Below are 20634 nucleotides of genomic sequence, written 5' to 3'. Positions count from 1 at the left end.
GCTGGGCTGAGGGACACCCCCCACCCATGCACACATTTCATGCACCAGGACTCTAGTTTCTTAATATTACCACAGCGAACTAAATATAGGACTATATAATGCAAATATGATCTATCTGCTGCCAATCATTCTATTTTCAGTCAACCTAATCAAGAAAATTATTATTTAGGTTAGTTTGATAGAATTTTTCTCTTATCAAATTTTTGTGGTGTAATTAGTCCTAAAATAAAAGCAAGAACCTTGAAATGGTTAAGTCAGAAGGAGCCAGTTGGGAAGATGGTGACAAGGCAAGGGCTGGCAATCTCAAAGACAAACCACATGGTAAGCCCTTGACAGGGAAAGACTCCTTGTTAGCTAATATATTTTAAGTGGTATCTAGGTGGATAAAATAGAACACAAAAGAAAACAATGGAGAGATGAAGGAAAACAATGAAGGAAGGTCTGCAAGAAGACCCTTGGAGCAAAGAGAATGATCAGAACCGTCACCCGAGTTTTAAATTCTAACCCTCATCAGGAAAGACAGACCTGCAGAGTTTAGGAAGGTGAGCTAGGTGGAATGGATGCCAAATCCACCCACTCCAAAATCTGCTTGATAGCTACTTGGTGCTAGACACTGGGGAATATGCCAGGAGGGATGCGAAAGAATGGTCCTGCTATGTAATAACAATAGTTAGCATTGCCGAGCTCTTCTGTGAGCAGAGCACTGAGTTAAGTGCTTATTCATATTAATCATGTAACCCTCCCAATAAGCCCACATGAGGGAGGTGCTTATAATCAACACCACTTTACTAGTTAACTAGCTTCTTAGCTGGTAAGAAACAGAGGCGGATTTCAACCCAGGCAGCCCAGCTCTGGAGCAGTGGTTCTCGATCTTGACTGCACAGGGGACTTTCCAGGACATGTTTCAAAAAATATTGATGGCAGGATTCCACTTCCAGAGATCCTGGTTTAATCGGTCTGGGGTATTATCTGGTATTGTGATGTTTTAAAAGCTCCTAGGCCTTGATCTCCAGGAGTTTAGAATCTAGCATTTGTGTAAACAATAAAAACAATTAGGAAGTAGAAATAATAAAATAATAAATTCCATGAATTCTAAGTCATGTAGGACAAGCAATGGTGTCCTGGGGCCAATGAAATTATGCCTCCTATCTCTCTCCAAAATATTTCAGTCAGAGTGATGAATAATATGGTCATTCTGGTCATGGTGATGGGAGTACAGGATTACCTCTAGGTGCCAATAGCAGGGATTTCTCACAGAATGCTCGTCGGAGTTCTTTTTGGGCTTAGAAATTAGACATGGAAGGGCATAGAAGGAACAGTATGAATATCATGAACAAATATGGAGTAGCTAGAAAATGTTTTTCAAGGGGAATAAGCAAAGCAGGAAAGCAGACTCTTAGCATTTGGGGCAAGATAAGCCTTGACTCTGTTTGTATGTTTGTTTGTTTGTTTGTTTGTTTACTTGGACTATTCTGAACATTACAAAACAGAATAGTTTAGTATTTCTAGTCCTCTCATTAATGTCAGTAATGCTGATGCAATCCTGTTAGAACCAAACCATGTCCACATGGGGCGGTTTCATACCCTGGTGAGAACCACTGGAGCATGTTCTTAGCTATTGTATCTCCAATGCTTGGCAGAGCTCTTGGCATTTACTAGGGACTCAATGCCTATTTGATTACTGGGAGGGAGGAAGGGAGGGAGGGATGGAGGGAGGGAGGGAGGGGAAAGAGTGAGAGAGGAAAGAAAAGTGAATTAGTTTTATAGCATGGTGGTTGATTAGTTTAAGGCATATTTAAGGTAGCACCTTACTTGGCTACAGCATCAACTGGGCAATTAAAAATAAAGCTACATTCCTAGAAGTGGGATCACTGGGTCAAATGGGAGTTCCATTTTTAGTTTTTTGAGGAAACGCCATACTGTTCTCCACAGTGGCTGCACCAGTCTGCATTCCCACCAGCAGTGCACGAGGGTTCCTTTTTCTCCGCATCCTCATCAGCACTTGTCATTTGTTGATTTGTTGATAATAGCCATTCTGACAGGTGTGAGATGGTACTACGTTGTCGTTTTGATTTGCATCTCTTGGATGATTACTGACTTTGAGCATGTTTTCATGTCTCTTGGCCTTCCTTATGTCCTCTTTCGAAAAGTATCACCAATCAGAAAGGATATATGCACCCCTATGCTCATAGCAACACAATTCACCATAGCTAAGATTTGGAAACAGCCTAAGTGCCCATCAGCAGATGAGTGGATTAAAAAACTGTGGTACATCTACACAATAAAATACTACACTGTAGTAAAAGAGAAGGAATTCTTACCATTTGCAACAGCATGGATGGAATTGGAGAGCATTATGCTAAGCAAAATAAGCCAGTCAGAGAAAGATATACATCACATGATCTCACTCATTTGTGGAATATAATGAACAACATAAACTGATGAACAAAAATAGATCCAGAGACAGAGAAGCATGGATCAAACCCTCAAACCTCAGAGGGAGGTCGGGGCAGGTAAGGGGGAGAGATCAACCAAAGGACTTGTATGCGTGCATATAAGCCTAACCAATGGACACAGTCACCAGGGGGGGGTGAGGGCATGAAGGGGGTTGGGGAGGGGGCAATGGGGGAATAAGGACACATATGTAATACCTTAATCAATAAAGAAAAAATAAAGACAATAAATAAATAAAGTTACACTTCCGAACAAATTGCATGAAGAAGAAAATGCTTTAAAATTAAGCCAGCATATGCATTATTCAAAGTATCAAAAGTCCTAAATTGTCACGTCCTTCTGAACATAAGTATGCTACATAAAATAATCAGCGAAATTGCACCACACTTACTAAGTCCCTGTGAATGAAGCAGTTTCTCTCCAGATACTCCATCCCTTCACATACGTCCTGGCACATGCTCAGCAGCATCTCCTTCCTGAGCTTGCCTTTCCTCTCTCTGAGGTAGTTCAGCAGGCAGCCATTCTCCATAAACTCCGTCACGATGTAGAGGGGCTTCTGCTGGATGCATACCCCGTAGAGCTGAACCAGCCTCGAATGGGATAGTTTCCTGTGGCAGAAACACATGCACAGTGAACATTGGCCATCTCTATAACATTTTCTCCATCGAGATACGATCCAAAGGAACCCAACCACAGCGAAAGTAGTGCAGCTTCCTGTCCACTGTCTGCGCTAAGAAAGTGGGGTCCAGAGAGTAAGCAGGCTGCCTAAGTCACTGTAGATACAGACTATTACATGCCCCATATTCTATGTTTCCTCCTTTCTGTTTCATATGCTTTTTGCTTCCTTACTACGGCTGCTCCTTCCCCGATCTTGCAGAATTTCTGTTCCTCGAGTTTTAACCTTCTTAACCATAGCTGCTCAGACAAAAAATCCTGGGCAGACAGGAGGGACAAAAGAGTGAATGATGCATACAAAAAGAAAATGGAATAATAAAAATGTATTTCAATTAAATTATAGGGCTAGGATTTTAACTAAAAATCTTCATTATCAACGTTAATTACCCCTGGAGAAAAACACTTAGGGAGGCAAGAAGATTGGGGTGTTTGCAGTTTTTTACCTTATACATTTCTGTGTAATATGACCATACAATGTTAAAACTTTTCTTTCAAAATCTAAATTATTTTGGCATGAAGATATGATGATGTAGAAATAAAGAATAAAATGAGATACAAGTTAAAAAGTTCTTTAAAAAATTAAAATTACTATACATATATTTTTATGATTATAAATATAATCGGTTCATATATCTCCATATAATATATTGCCACCGATAAGCTACACCCAGAAACACAAAGCCATAGTTCAACAACTGAAATGAATAATCCCTTAAAGGCAATGCAGTGCTGAAATGATTTAAAGAAAACGTAATGCCCCTGATCCAAAGAGCTGGATTCAAGTTTTATCTCCTATTGGCTGCCTGACCAGGCAACTTACTTAAACTTCCTAAACCCCAGTTTTCTTCACACCTGATATGGAGATGCCAAAACCTATCCTTCTTCCTTGTGAACAATAAATGAGATCACGTATGTGAATATATTATAAATAGTATAAACCAAGGTAAAATATGTAGGTAACTTTTTAATTTAATAAGCTTTTTAAGGGCTTACGTTGTCTAAGATGGAAAAGACTGGTTTTATTTCTTTCTTCTAAATTACCTTTAGCACATGCTCTGGAAGCCTCATGCGTGTGGGCTCCCACGTTAGGCTCCATCTCAAAATACAGTGATTAAGAGCCCAGAAGAGATTTGAAGTTGTTCTTTTACTGAAAAGGAACAGCTACACAGGATGCCAGCAGTTTTGGTTAACAGCTGTAAGATCTGGCCTATAGTAGTTGCCCAATAAGTGTTTGTTGATCATTATGTTAGTTAATTGAAGATCATGGCTTTTGTGCCCAAACAGTTCACAGTTCTGATTTCAATTAGAAACTCTACCAATGTTTTGTTGTGGGACTGTAGGCAAATTAGATAAGTTTACAAAATTTCCTTTTTCTCATCTATAAAATTGGGATCTTAATGGAATCTACCTCATAGAATTGTGAGGATTCATTAACTCACTCAGCAGTCCACAAATATATTTTGAACCACATGCTAGTCATCATTTTAGGTATTCACCAGGTTGTAGAAGAGAGATAAATAAGCTCCTGTTATTATGGAGCTTATGTTCTAGTGGAGGGGAAACAAAACAAATATATATGAAGCTTTGGAGTAGTGACAAGGGCTTTGATGGAACTAGCACAAGGTGATATAATAGAAAGCATTTGGGGATGGGTATGCCAATTAAACGGGGTAGTCAGGGAAGACTTCCTGAAGGAGGTGACATTCAGACCACACACTTATAAAAAGGAGGTAATGTGTATATTACCATATAATATGCACATATATAATATAAGTATATTACCAAGCTGTATATGCTTGCCAGATAGAGCTCAATGTGTGTCAGCTTAATTTTTTTTAAGATGAATGTATTTGCATTCCACAGTTAGAAGTCAGAAGGGAGCTCTTCCTGCCTCACTTAAAAAAAAATTAGGAGCCCTGGCCATTATGGCTCAGTTGATTGTGCATCATCCCATGCACCCAGAATTAAATTGCTTGGGATAATAAAACAGAATCTAGGTGATCCGGGTTTTCTTCTTCACCACATCGTTGTCCCTTTCAAGTAAATGTTGAACAAATACTTAAAGTTGATTTGATTTGTGTCACATTATCAGCCTGTCCTGGTCCAGGCCAGTTTATGGACGTAAAAGACAGCCACGGGTTCAGCTGAGTCAAAATCCTGATCTATAAGGGTCTATAAAAAGCCATTTCTGTTAAAGCTCAGAATTCTTTTCTTTTTTTCTTTTGGTTTCATTAATTTTTTTTTCTCAAGGTAAAATTTATTTTTATAATCTTTATTTTTGAAAGTATTACATAGCTCCTCCTTCCCCCCATTAACCTCTTCCAGCCTGCTCCCGTCCCCCCTAAAGTTCAGAATTCTTATATCTTCTGAAAGCAAGTACTTTATCCTTATATTACTATAAAGACAAAGTCAACATTTTTGCTTCTGAGAAAATGAACAAAAAGTGCACTTATTAAGCCCTATTATTGAAGCAAAGAGAACACTCATTTTTGTCACTTTCCTAGATTATCTCAATTAATCCACACATTGGTCCATTGAGGTAGGTATTACTATCCCCATTTTACAGGTGAGGAAATTGACAGGCTTGGAAAGGTGAACTGACTCATCCAGGCCACATAAAGGTTAAGCAATTTGCTCAAGTCACACAACTAGCTTGGGCAGAGTTGTGACAAATCCAGGTGTGACTGACTCCAAAATCCATGTTCTTTCCATGATACCAGGGTGTTGTAAGACATTTGTCTGGGTATTCTTTATGCTTACATCATCACTTTAGCCTCCTCAATGAAATCCTCCTCAGACATGGAGCCTTCGTTGATGGCCTTGATAGCTACCTGGAGATGTGCTCGCCATTCACCTAAATGGACCACACCGAACTGACCACTTCCGATCTCCTTTACAAAAGCCAACTCAGATGGATCTATCTCCCACTTTTCTGAAAAGTAAAAAAATATATAATAAAAATTCATGTTATAAATAGGGAAAAGCTTGCTAAAATTTTAGAGCTAGAAAAGATTTAGGGATCACCTAGATCTAGTCTCTTATTTTATAGAGAGGTTAAAAAGTTTATACATGATTGAAGAGAGCCTACAATCATTTTTAATACTCTCACTGTGGCTTAAATGTGTAATTCCAGAATTCAAATTTAAAAATACAAGCTTGAGCCCTAGCTGATTTGCTCAGTGGATAGAGCGTTGGCCTGTGGACCAAAGGGTTTGGGTTTGATTTCAGTCAAGGGCATGTACCTCGGTTGCAGACTCCTCCCCAGCCCAGGCCCTGGTCAGGGCTCATGCAAGAGGCAACCAATTGGTGTGTTTCTTTCACATTGTTGTTTCTCTCTGTCTTTCCCTCTCTCTTCTACTCTCTCTAAAAAAAAAAGAAAAGAAAAGAAAAAAGAAATTAAATCAATGGGAAAAAATATCCTTGGGTGAGGATTTTTTAAAAAACATACAAGCTTGAGCCTTAGCTGGTTTGGCTCAATGGATAGAGCATCGGCCTGTGGACTGAAGGGTACTGGGTTCAATTCCAGTCAAGGGCACAAGGACATGTATCTTGGCTGCAGGCTCAATTCCCAGCCCCAGTTGCAGCGCATAGGAAAGGCAACCAATTGATGTGTCTCTCTCACATCGATGTTTCTATCTCTCTCTGTCTCACCCCCTCTCTTCCACACTTTCTAAAAGTCATTGGAGACTCAAAAAAATGGCAGCGGAATAGACAGACATGTCCCGAGCCTTATCCCAGAGCAGATAGAAAGAACAGCTGAGAGTCGCATGGGGAATGTTTTTTGGAGAGAGAGAACTACATAACCAGACACTGGGAGAAGAGAGACCATGGGGAAACAAAGAAACAGCCCACATATGAAAGAAAAGCAGGCCTCACAAGAAAAGGAAGTAAACAAAATGGAGGCAAGCAACCTGTCAGAGAAAGAATTCAGAGAAATGGTCATAAGGTGGATGAAAAAAATGGAAGACAAATTCGACAATATGAGTAAGAACCAAGAGGAAATGAAGAAGAACCAAGAAGAAATGAAAAATGACATCGTTGCTGTAAAGAACTCAATAGAAAGCATCAAGAGTAGACTAGAAGAAGCAGAGGACCGCATCAGAGAGCTAGAAGACAAGGTAGGAAAAAATACCCAAGTAGAGCAGTTTCTAGGAAAAAAAGTTAAAAAGCAGGAGGAGAGCCTAAGGGAACTTTGGGACAACACGAAACAAAACAACATCCGCATAATAGGGGTTCCAGAAGGAGAAGAAACTGAGCAAGGAATAGAAAACCTGTTTGAAGAAATAATGACAGAAAACTTCCCTGATATAGGGAAGAAAAAACCCACACAAATCCAAGAAGCTCAAGGAGTACCAAGCAAAATGAACCCCAAAAGACCAACGCCAAGGCACATTATAATTAAAATGGCAAACACCAATGACAAAGTAAGAATCTTAAAAGCGGCCAAAGAGAGACAGAAAGTTACCTACAAAGGAACCCCCATCAGACTAGCAACTGATTTCTCAACAGAAATTCATCAGGCCAGAAGGGAATGAAATGAAATATACAAAGTCATGCAAAGGAAGGGTCTGAATCCAAGAATACTGTACCCAGCAAGGCTATCAATCAAAATTGAAGGTGCAATCAGGAGCTTCACAGACAAAAAGGACTAAGGGAATTTATTACCACCAAACCAGCAATGCAAGAAATGCTAACGGGTCTGATGTAAAAAAAAAAAAAAAAGAAATAGGAAGCAAAGAAGGAACACAGGGGTAAAGAATAAAAATGGCGACAAATAAGCACCTATCAATAATAACGTTAAATGTAAATGGATTAAATACCCCAATCAAAAGACATAGGGTAACGGATTGGATAAGAAAACACGACCCATATATATGCTGTCTATAAGAAACCCACCTCAGAAAAAAAGATGCACACAGTCTGAAGGTGAAGGGATGGAAAAAGATTTTTCAGGTGAATGGAAATGAAAAAACAGCTGGGGTAGCAATACTTATATCTGACAAATTAGATCTCAAAGTGAAGGACATAACAAGAGATAAGGAAGGCCACTTCATAATACTAAAGGGAGCAATCCAACAAGAAGAAATAACTCTGGTAAACATATACGCACCCAATACAAAAGCACCCAAATACATAAAAAAAACTCCTGGAGGATATCAAGGGAGAGATTGACAGCAATACAATCATAGTAGGAGACTTTAATAACCCACTATCAACATTGGACAAATCCTCTAAACAAATAATCAGCAAAGAAACATCAATCCTAAATGACTCATTAGACCAGATGGAATTAATTGACATCTTCAGAACATTTCACCCCAAAGCCACAGAATATACATTCTTCTCAAGTGCACATGGGTCATTTTCAAAGATAGACCATATGTTAGGTCATAGGCAAAGTCTCTTCAAATTCAAGAAGACAGAAATCATATCAAGCATCTTCTCAGATCACAGTGGCATAAAACTGGAAATCAACTACAATAAAAACAATCCAAAAAAATCAAACACATGGAGACTAAACAGCATGCTATTAAACAATGACTGGGTTACCAGAGAGATCAAGGAAGAGATAAAAAACATCATGGCAACAAATGACAATGAAAACACAACAATCCAAAATCTATGGGACACAGCGAAAGCAGTCTTGAGAGGGAAGTTCATAACTCTACAAGCCTACTGCAAAAAACAAGAAACAATGGTAATAAGTTACCTAATTCTACAACTCAAAGAGTTAGAAAGAGAACAATAAGAAAATCCCAGTGTAAGCAGAAGGAAGGAAATAATAAAGATTAGAGCAGAGATAAACGACATTGAGACCAAAGAAACAATACAAAAGATCAATAAAACCAAAAGCTGGTTCTTTAAAAGGATAAACAAGATTGATGAATCTGTAGCCAGGCTAACCAAGAAGCAAAGAGAGAGGACCCAAATAAACAAGATCAGAAATGAAAGAGGAGAAATAACAACAGACCCCAACGAAATACAAAGGATTGTTTTAAAAAAAATACTATGAACAACTCTATTCCAACAAACTGGACAACCTAGAGGAAATGGACATATTCTTAGAAAAATATAACCTTCCAAAAATCAATCAGGAAGGATCTAAATAGCTCAATAGGCCAATAACTATGGAAGAAATGGAAGTAATCATCAAAAAGCTTCCAGCAAACAAAAGCCCGGGGCCAGACGGCTTCACAGAGGAGTTTTACCAAACATTCAAGGAAGAACTAAACCTATCCTCCTCAGACTATTCCAAAAAATTCAAGAGGAAGGAACACTTCCAAGCTCATTCTATGAAGCCAGCATCACCCTAATACCAAAACCAGATAAAGACAACACAATGAAAGAGAATTACAGGCCAATATCCCTCATGAACATAGATGCCAAAATCCTCAACAAAATTCTAGCAAATCAGATCCAGCACTACACCAGAAAGATCATACACCATGACCAAGTAGGATTTATCCCAGGAATGCAAGGATGGTACAATATCTGCAAATCAATAAACGTGATACATCACATAAACAAATTGAGAGATAAAAATCACATAGTCATATCAATTGATGCAGAAAAAGCATTTGACAAAATCCAACACCCTTTCTTGATAAAAACTCTCAACAAGGTGGGAATAGAAGGATCATACCTCAACATAATAAAAGCCATATATGATAAACCCACAGCTAACATCATACTCAATGGGCAAAAACTAAAACCATTTCCCCTACAAACAGGAACAAGACAGGGATGCCCACTCTCACCACTCCTGTTCGACATAGTACTGGAAGTATTAGCCATTGCAATTAGACAAGAAGAAGAAATAAAAGGCATCCAAATTGGAAAAGAAGAAGTAAAGCTGTCCTTATTTGCAGATGACATGATATTGTACATAAAAAACCCGAAAGACTCCATCAAAAAGCTAATAGACTTAATAAATGAATTCGGCAATGTAGCAGGATACAAAACTAAGGCCAAGAAATCTATGGCATTTCTATACACCAATAGTGAACTTACAGAAAGATAGACTAAAAAAGCAATCCCATTTATCATCACACCAAAAAAATTAAGATACCTAGGAATAAACTTAACTAAGGAGGTAAAAGACCTATATATGGAAAACTACATGTCACTGAAAAAAGAGATAGAGGAAGACGTAAACAGATGGAAGAACCTACCATGTTCATGGATTGGGAGAATCAACATCATTAAAATGTCCATACTACCCAAAGCAATCTATAGATTCAATGCACTCCCCATTAAAATACCAACGGCATATTTCACAGACTTAGAACGAACTCTCCAAAAATTCATCTGGAATAAAAAAAGACCTCAAATAGCCACAGCAATCCTGGGAAAGTGGAACAGAGTAGGTGGGATCTCAATACCAGATTTCAAGCTGTATTACAAAGCCACTGTTCTCAAAGAACAGACATATAGACCAATGGAATAGAATAGAGAATCCAGATATCGACCCAAACCACTATGCGCAATTAATATTTGACAAAGGAGGCATGAACATACAATGGAGTCAAGACAGTCTCTTCAATAAATGGTGTTGGGAAAATTGGACAGATACATGCAAAAAAAATGAAACTAGACCACCAATTTACACCATACACAAAAATAAACTCAAAATGGATACAGGACTTAAACATAAGATGGGAAATCATAAAAATACTAGAGGAATCCACAGATAGAGAAATCTCAGACATATGCCGAAGCAATTTCTTCACCGATACCACTCCTAGGGCAATGGAAGCTAAAGAGAAAATAAACAAATGGGACTACATCAAAATAAAAAGCTTCTACCAAGGAGACAGAACTGAACCTCACATCACCCTGCTTGGCCCCAGAGGATGGCTGGTTAGCCAGAGACGGGTAAGATTCCTCAGGGAAGGAACAACCTAAGACAGGCACAGTGGCAGAGGGGCCATCAGGAGAGAACTTGGGGGTCAACAGAGGTGGGGCACAGACCCTCACACCCCCAACTTTGCAGGGGCCTGAACCCTCACCCCTTCTGAGGGAGGTCTCCTGCCCCTATGGCTGTGTCGCTTCCCATACTCAGCTCAAATCAGGACCCAGGTAACAGACAGAGACTTGGCCGACAGCAGCTGCCCTCTCACTGCAACAAGACTTGTTTGAGTTGTCTTGTACCCATGGTGTGAGGAAGTGGGTTTTTGATATCTAAATCCAGCCTAGCACCAGGAATGCTCAGGGCCTACTCAAGAAGGCAAATAATCCTTTCCACTAATATTTACAGGGTAAAATAAGATTGTTGTTAGAGTATTAAGTTTGACAGTAAAATAGTAGTCAAGTTCTCAGACTAATTTAAATTGGCTAAGTGAAATAAGCGAATATTCTAGAAAAATTAATGGTACTGGACAAAAAGCTGTTCCTAAAGTGTTAACTAAAATTTTTATTGGTAGTTCATCTCATGGTAAAATTGCGTAACATGTAATGAGCCTAAAGCAGTCATATTTTAGTGTAAAAAATTAAAATTTAAAAGCTATCAAGACTACATTATAAAATTTCCAAATGTCTCCTAATATTTAAATCAAAAAAGGGGGGATAGTAGAAGAATATCATGTAAGGAAAAATATCCTGTAAGTAAATTACATCTAGAAAATTTTTACTTTAGAAAATTAACTTTCATTTGTAATGCTAACAGCAACACACCCATGAAAAACACACATGGTGTCAAAACAAGCCAAAGGAAAATCGTTTGGGCAAAAAAATGAAAAAGGATCCCAAGTCAAATTTATAGAAAAGATTCCTTTATTAACTTTTGGTCGAGAATATGTTTGTATATTTTCAGAAAACAACTCCAAGACCATGTGGATTCCTGCAACAGAGAGGAATTGACAGGACCGCTCCAGCCATGAAGACAGAAGAGAAACAGTCCGGAGATGGAAGACGCTGACAACGCCTTGCCATACTAACAGTCAGCAGCTGTGCATAGCGGCAGGTTGCCCAGGACCAAACCAGAGAGGGTCGGACCTGCATTACCACCATCTGTCCACCATCCAGAACTGAAATATCATCGCTGACATGTACACATAGGGAACTGTTTGACATTGAAATTGGGACTCAAAATAACTGTTGGCCCAGAAAGAAACTCACTACAGACTGACTCATTTGCCTCTCAGCATAACCATTATTGCTTGTCTCATTTTCGGTTCTTATAAGTGTATTTCTAGTATCACATGATCTCACTCATCTAGGGGAAATAATGAACAACATAAACTGATGAACAAAAACGGACCCGGAGACAGGGAAGCATCGATCAGACTGTCAAACCTCAGGGGGAAGGTAGGGGAGGGTGGGGGTAAGGGGAGAGATCAACCAAAGGACTTGTGTGCATGCATATAAGCCTAACCAGTGGTCACAGACAACAGGGGGGTGGGGACATGTGTGGGGAGGGGTTTGAGATGGGAATGGGGGGATGAGGACAAATATGTGATACTTTAATCAATAAAGAAATTTTAAAAAATAAAATAAAATAAACATTCACAGCAGGAAATAACAAGTAGAAGACTCATGAAATAAGGCTTTTATTTACACTTTTAATAATAAAGTTATTACTTTAAAAAAATAAAAAAAAATTTAAAAAAGCTTTTGCACAGCAAAAGAAACCATCAACAAAACAACAAGAAAGCCCACTGTATGGGAGAACATATTTGCAAATGTTATCACTGATAAAGGTTTAATCTCCAACATCTACAGGGAATTTATACAACTTAATAAAAGGAAGATAAATGATCCAATAAAAAAATGGGCAATGGACCTAAATAGAATCTTTTTGAAAGAAGACAGAAGGAAGGCCAAGAGACACATGAAAACATGCTCAAAGTCACTAATCATCAGAGAGATGCAAATCAAAACGACAATGTGGTACCATCTCACACCTGTCAGAATGGCAACCATCAACAAATCAACAAACGACAAGTGCTGGCGAGGATGTGGAGAAAAAGGAACCCTCGTGCACTGCTGGTGGGAATGCAGACTGGTGCAGCCACTGTGGAGAACAGTATGGAGTTTCCTCAAAAAACTAAAAATGGAGCTCCCATTTGACCCAGTAATCCCACTTCTAGGATTATATCCCAGGAAACTAGAAACACCAATCAGAAAGGATATATGCACCCCTATGTTCATAGCAGCACAATTCGCCATAGCTAAGATTTGGAAACAGCCTAAATGCCCGTCAGCAGATGAGTGGATTAGAAAACTATGGTACATCTACACAATGGAATACTACACTGCTATAAAAAAGAAGGAATTCTTACCATTTGCAGCAGCATGGATGGACCTGGAGAGCATTATGTTAAGTGAAATGAGCCAGGCAATGAAAGAAAAATACCACATGATCTCACTCATTTATGGAAAATAAAGAACATTATAACCTGATGAATAAAAAGATAGATACAGAGGCAGTAAAGCACCGAACAGACTGTCAAATTACAGTGAGAAGGCTGGGGAGTGTTGGGGAGGGAGGGAAATAATCAACCAAAGGACTTGTATGCATGCATATAAGCACGGTCAATGGACATAAGATGCTGCGGGGGGTGGGGGGGATGAGGGCATGCGACAGGGGGTAGGGGAGGCTGGAGGAAGGTCAATGGGGGGAAAAAGGAGGTATATGTACTAATATATGTAATATTTTAAACAATAAAAAAAAAATTTAAAAATACCAAAAAAAAAAAAAATCATTGGAAAAATATCCTCAGGTGAGGATTAACAAAAATACAAGCTTGACTTACTTGGAGAAGAATTATAGACATTAAAACATGCTTTCTCTTTTCAGAGAGAGCCAGGATAAAACAGTTCTGTGCCTTTCTAAGCTAAACCTACCAAAACTAGATCTGGGACCTGAAATATTCATGTCCAAAGTCTGCTTTTGTCCTAGTGAGTAAACTTGTGAGACAAAGTTTGGGCTTCCCTCCCCCATTTCACTTCCTTCTACTGCCCATTCCCATTCCTAAAGGGCTTTTCTAAGACCTCTTTAGGAAAAAGTCTAACCAATCCATCTGATAAATATGTCCAATGTTAAGATTCTAACCCACATATATATACTGTATAAGTGTGTGTTTGAAGTGACATTTACGTTACTACATATTTCTCATCCTATAGAAGCAAGTCAGCGGGAAAAATGTTTTTTAAAAAAAACCTCTTGAAAACTCTAAGTATCAAATCTTTTAAATCTCTTTTTATATAGCAATACCGCCATCTGCTGGAACTTTAAAATAATGCAGTTAAACGAATCGTAAGAGCTGATGGTTCTTACAGCTTTGCAAAGTGCTCTCCCTCCCAATAGCAAGTGTGTAAGAATGCCTATTCAGACTATAAATAAATCAATTAGAAAAAGTAGATAATCCTATTTTTAAGGGTTAAATAACCTGAACTTTCTTTTTTTTCTTTTTGTAATCATTTTTACTTAACTGCAATCTATTTTTTAAATATATTTTTATTGATTTCAGAGTGGAAGGGAGAGGGAGAGAGAGATACAAACATCAATGATGAGAGAGAATCATTAATAGGCTGACTCCTGCACACCCCCTACTGAGGATCAAGCCTGCAACCCGGGCATGTGCCGTTGACTGAAATCGAACCCGGGACCCTTCAATCCATAGGCCGACACTCTATCCACTGACCCAAACCAGTTAGGGTTGAACTTATTTTCCTCACAAAAAGAGAATACCCAAATGGCCCCTAAACCTATGAGAACTTGATCAAAATAATTAGTCATCAGAGAATTGCACATTTAAACCATAATGAGATACCACTACACACTTACCAGACTGGCTAAAGTGAAAATAAAACAAAACAAAAACAAAAACCACAAGAATGCCAAATATTGGCAAGGGGGAAGGTATGGAGCAGCTGGAACTCCTTATACTGTTCATTGAAATGTAATTTCGTTAAGCTCTTTGGAAAACTGATGAAATCTAAGTGCATACCCTATGACCCAGAAGTTCTACCCTTAAGTATATATCCAACATTGGAGCATAAATGTGTACTGGACTTTTTCAAAAGACATACAAGAATATTCATAATATATGAGACAAAAATTGGTTATAACCCAAATGGGCATCTAAAAAAAATCCATTGTGGTATAGTCATGCCATGCAGCACCACACAACACAATGAAAATGGACCAACTACACCCAATACCATGGGTGAGCTGACGTATGGACTAAGAAAAAGATTCCAGGCACAAAAGAACACATGGTGTCCAATTCCATTTTTAGTAAAGTAGTCAAAACCAGGCAAAACTAACTGAGCAATAGACTAATAAATTGTGCACTGTTCTGGATGTTAAAAATTGAGTTTAGTTTTAAAAAATTAAACAGGGCCATTGTTACTTAAATTGCTAATGGTGGAACTTCTATTATATACTAGAGGCCCGGTGCACGAATTCGTGCATGGGTGGGGTCCTTTGGCCTGGCCAGTGATCAGGGCAACCAGTGCTGGCCAGTGGGTGGGGATCAGGGGCGGGGGGGGGGTGCGGGGGGGGCCGCAGGAGGTTGGCCAGCCATGGAAGGTTGGCTGTGGGAGTGCACCTGTGTTGAGCATCTGCCCCCTGGTGGTCAGTGTGCATCATAGTGACCAGTCATAATGATTGCTTAGGCATATATATATATGCATACTACTTATGGTCAAGGAAAGAATCCAGGTACCCATAACACCCTGAAATCACTCTTCCATCTCAGTTAACATAGAGACCCTGAGTCCTGGTTACGTGTTACACAATATAATTGTGTCATCATTTTTTTCCAGTATATTCTGAGTCTCACTAATGAGAGAAATTTAAAAGAATAAAGTTTCACCAAATTAGAATATGGGATTCCTTGTCTCTATGTATTCTCACAGATTTGCAAATAACCCATTTGCTAGAAAATACTTAAATCAAATTTTGTCCAGATTTTGTGCTGTTTAAAAGAAGGGATGAGGACACTTTTAGCAGCTCATTTTAACAGGTTCTCTTGGGAAGCATCATTTGCCAGACACCCATGTAACCAGAGAACAACAGCCCAAACACTCAAATGAAAAGAACTATAATTTATCAAAAGGGCTCTTAATAGTAAAATTTGGGGTAAAAGTGAAACATTTCCCCCCAAAGTTTAAACTGCCCTTAGGAGATGCATGTAATTAAATATCTCAGAAGGGGGATTTAAACTTTGAGAAGGAATGTAACTCAATAGACATCTCAGCGACTGAGAACTTAAAGAACATGGAGGGAACTTGGGGTAAATTCTTTACTGGATCTGAGGCTTTACTGGAGCACATGTGTACACTTTACCATAGCTAAAACCAGCGGTGGCTGGCAAACAGCTGCCCATCAGCCCAACTGGGTAGCGGAGACGGGACATGAGACCTAGGGAGAAAGAGAAATCAGCATCTCAAGCCTAGTTACTAATATAAACAACATACTAAATGATAGTACCATTCTTTACATAAATAAGGCACTATTCTACTTCATCTGTTTGCTTATTTTTCCCATTTGAAAAACATTTTTCATTAAATAATATATTCTCATTGAACACAAATTAAAGAATTCAAGAACATATAAAAATGAAATAAAGATCCCTCACAAAATATTAACATCCGGAGAAATACTATTGATGAACATCTTTGTAAAAATCTCTATATGCGTATTTGAAAGACTACACACATCCAATACATTTTACAGAAATTTAAATGCCTTGCTATAGGCTTATACCACCAACATGTAACTGATATATACCAATGACTATAAATAGACCTTAAAGTTATTTCCAAGGTTTCCCTATTGTAAAATATGCTGTATGAACTTGTATGCACCTCTCAACATATCGCCTTAGGATAAATTCCTTAAAATGTGGTTTCCTGATCAAAGGGAATCTACCAAAATTGTACCAATTTATCAACTCAACAGTGCTCAAGTGTAACCATTTCCCTATTTCACTTTTTGAGAGTAGTTTATTTATTTATTTTTAAATAGCATTGGAGCCCTAGCCAGGTAGCTCAGTTGGTTAGAGCATTGTCCCCAATACACCAGGGTTTTGGGTTTGATCCCCAGTCAGGACACATATATAAGAATCCCCAGTGACTCTGAAGACCTAGTTGAGGTTTGAGCCTTCATCAATCTGGGTCTCTATAACTCATGGTCCAAACAAACATAAAAAGGAATTTCCTTAAGACCCCAACACTTTGCTCTAACTTAAAAGAGTTTGTCAAAGGACTTGTATGAATGCATATAAGCCTAACTAATGGACACAGACAACAGGGGGGTGAGGGCATGAGTGAGGGGGGCAATGGGTCAATAAGGACACATATGTAATACCTCAATCAATAAAGAAAAAAATTTTTAAAAAAGATTTTGTCAAATCTTTTTATTCTGTGAATTACTCACAGTGGTTTAATGATAGTGTATCTCTCTGATAGAAAGAAGTCTGTCACTGTCTGCATTGCCGTTACATCTGCTAAGGAGATGGAACATCATGAGCTAACTTAATCAGAGGTAAAAAAAATAGACAAGATAGTCATGGGTTTTGATGCACAACCTCTTCCAAAAGTGGACCCTCCACAATATTCCCCAGTGACAGGATTTGCCTCTTTCTGGAGGCGATGGCAGGAGTTGGGTGCAGATTCTGGATTTCACAGGTTCAGTGGCTCCAACACTTTCCAAGATTTATGGGAGTTCACATCTCAGCTCACACACTAACTGTGTGACCTTGAGCAAGTTACCTCACAACTCATGCCTCAGTTTCCTCACCTGTAAGATGGAGATAGCAACAGCACCTACCTCATAGGATTGTTCTGAAGGTTAAATAAATAAATATACATAAAAGCGTTCAGAACAGGGTCTAGCCCCAAGTAAGTCTGCAATAAATGAGTTCTTTCTGGGTCCCATGCCTTTCTTCTTATCACCCTTCTTTCTTGTTGCTGTATTTCTTTTCTACTTCTTTTCTCTTTAATAAATAGCAGCCAGCCCAGCCGGCATGGCTCAGTGGATAGAGCATCAGCCTGTGGACTAAAGGGTCCCAGGTTCAATTCCAGCCAAGGGCACATGCCTGGGTTGCGGGCTGATCCCCAATGTGGGGTGTGCAGGAGGCAGCCAATCAATGATTCTCTCTCATCGTTGATGTTTCTCTCTCTCTCACTTCCCCTTCCTCTCTGAAATCAATAAAAATATATTTTTTAAAATAATAATAAAAATAAATAAATAGCAGCCATCGTTTTAAGTTTTCAAGTCCCATTTTTCATTGTTTAATCCAGGTTTTTTATTTTAAAAGTTATCTGTATGGTATTTTATATATTGTAAGAATAATTTATGTACATAGCAATAAAAAAATTAAACCCTAAAGCAATTTATAAAGCTTCCCATATTCAAATCTCCTTCCCCAGAGGTAAACCTTAACAGTTTGTAGTCTGTTATAATCTTACCAGTTTAAAAATTATTACCTAAATTTCAAGTTTCTCTGTGCACACATATATGTGCAAATGTGTATTTTTTTTCAAAAGTAGAACTATACTCTAAATATATTGCTTTGTACTTTTTTTTTTTTTACTAAATAACTTATCACTAACATCTTTTCATTTCGGTACATCCTGATCTACCTCAGTTTTGTTTTGTTTTTAACCTCACCACCAAAACCACTCAGTTTCTTAAAGTTTGTCTTTGAAGGAAGGGGCAAGAGGAGTGTGAAGGAGAAAACTCAAAACTGGTCTCCTGATTGAAAGGGTTACCCTCCCTGGCCCCGCTCAGAAATGTTGTCACTTCCTCTCTAATCAAACTCCCTTGACCACCTGGAATATCCATGAGAACTCATCCCATTCCCATAAGTGGATAAAAATGTCCTTGGATTTATTCCTGATATTTAGAACCAGTACAACGGAAAAGTGGCTGCTTTCCAAAAAAGATTTTATTTTGTCAATACAACTTTTCATGAGAAAAATCTAAAATAGTATTGTATGACAAGAAGTCAAAAAAATATGAAAAGTTACAGTGGGTTCCAAATTCTATAGAACTGAGGTGAGAGGATTCCCCCATGGGCTCCAAGTGGTCTAGCAGAGGTTGATGAGGGCTGAAGGCCAGAGATGTGATTGCAATTGTGGTGGAACTTTCTGGAATCCTATATCTTTCCATAGATGATAGGTTTGTACAAATAGCAATTATTGCAAACAATAGCTGGGGGTGGGGGCTAAATATGCCTCCAGTATATGTAAGCCAAAATGTAATTAGTGAGAGGCTGCATCCTGTGTAACATTTTCTGTTCTCCAAACAAGAAAAGAACAGAGAATGAGAGCAAATTTTCTATTGCAATCGTCCAAAATAGAGAGCAAATTTATGGGGCAAGGAAAAGGAGGCATGAGTCCTTAGGACACTGGAAATCCTATTACATCTAGCCCTGCGCAAATTTTAACAAATGTATAATGACTCAATAGCCTTTGCTTCTCTGTCATCTATCACTTTTCTAACCTGGCAGAAATGTAAAAAATGGACCTACCTCTTGCTCCCTGACTAGAAAACCAAAGAAGCGTCATTGAAGGGAATTGTTCAGAAGCACGTTGTATTTCAAGCTCTTACACATTTTTGCAGATATATGTGTAAAGTGTCCAAGACCAAAGATGCATTGCCCATCTAGAGCCTGGCTCCCCGACTCTCCCAGCCTGAAGTTCCTGACTTACCAGCTGCGTTGTGCTGGTGATACCAAATCAAGTCAGGGATTGACTGAAAGAGGTGCCTTTCAGCCACGTACCACGCTCCTGAGTCATTCCTTTTAATCTGGTAATGTTTGATGGTAGGCTCCATGCTTCTACAGTCAATAAAATGTAAATTAGTGAACAAATAAAAGGTCACTTTGGAACTAAGTCAATTCGTTAAGCAACAGGGCTCCACCTCTCAATCCCTTAGCCTGGCAACACTACCCACTGAAGCCGGGATTGGGTTAAATTAAACAGGTCCCTCCCCAACCCAGGAAAATTCCTCAGCTGTATTATTGGAGCCTTAGAATCAAACATAACTTCCAGCCAAAGTCTAGGTGACAACAAGACCTCATAATGGGCACATAAGTGTTTATTGACTATCAAGTATGTTATATGAATGAAGCAATGCACTGTGAGGGGTGTGAGGCAATATGAGACAAAGAAGGGAGGAAAACCAATACAGGGGGTATTGATGAGCAGTTCTGCTATGGGCAACCGGAGTTTAATCTTCAGAGGAAGCTGCTATGGGCAAACAGAGTTTAATCTTCAGAGGAAGCTGAGAGACTGTGGAACACACCTTGGAATTGTCCCACTAAAGTGCAAAGAAGCTGAGGTGCTTATCCACCAACTCCCATTCCCCATTGGTGGAGGGTGGCTCCTAGGATGTTCATTCTCAGGCACATCCAGCCTAGCCACGGGGACCATGCGTTCCCTCATCCAGAGAACTTCCTCGGCAGAGACACAGGAAGCTTTCTGAGTGCAGGTGAACTGGGCAGGTAGACCCAGGATAGACGAGGGATATGAGGAAAGCACCACCAGCTG

At 38.9% G+C, this 20634-nt stretch overlaps 1 protein-coding gene across 1 annotated transcript in view; it reads right to left on the bottom strand.

Annotated features, from left to right (window-relative positions):
- The window catches only part of TXK (TXK tyrosine kinase), a gene marked incomplete at both ends in the record, with an annotated part of 68119 nt that overhangs the window by 9122 nt on the left and 38363 nt on the right, over positions 1–20634 (bottom strand). The window contains 4 exons of the mRNA XM_080666945.1: positions 2846–3062; positions 5890–6061; positions 16424–16498; positions 19795–19922. Of these exons, the coding sequence (XP_080523071.1) occupies positions 2846–3062; positions 5890–6061; positions 16424–16498; positions 19795–19922 (592 nt within the window). The remainder of the gene's footprint in view (positions 1–2845; positions 3063–5889; positions 6062–16423; positions 16499–19794; positions 19923–20634) is intronic.

Source organism: Plecotus auritus, assembly GCF_963455305.1.
Source record: "Plecotus auritus genome assembly, chromosome: 1".
Lineage (NCBI taxonomy): Eukaryota > Metazoa > Chordata > Mammalia > Chiroptera > Vespertilionidae > Plecotus > Plecotus auritus.
This window is presented reverse-complemented; position numbering and strand designations above follow the sequence as displayed.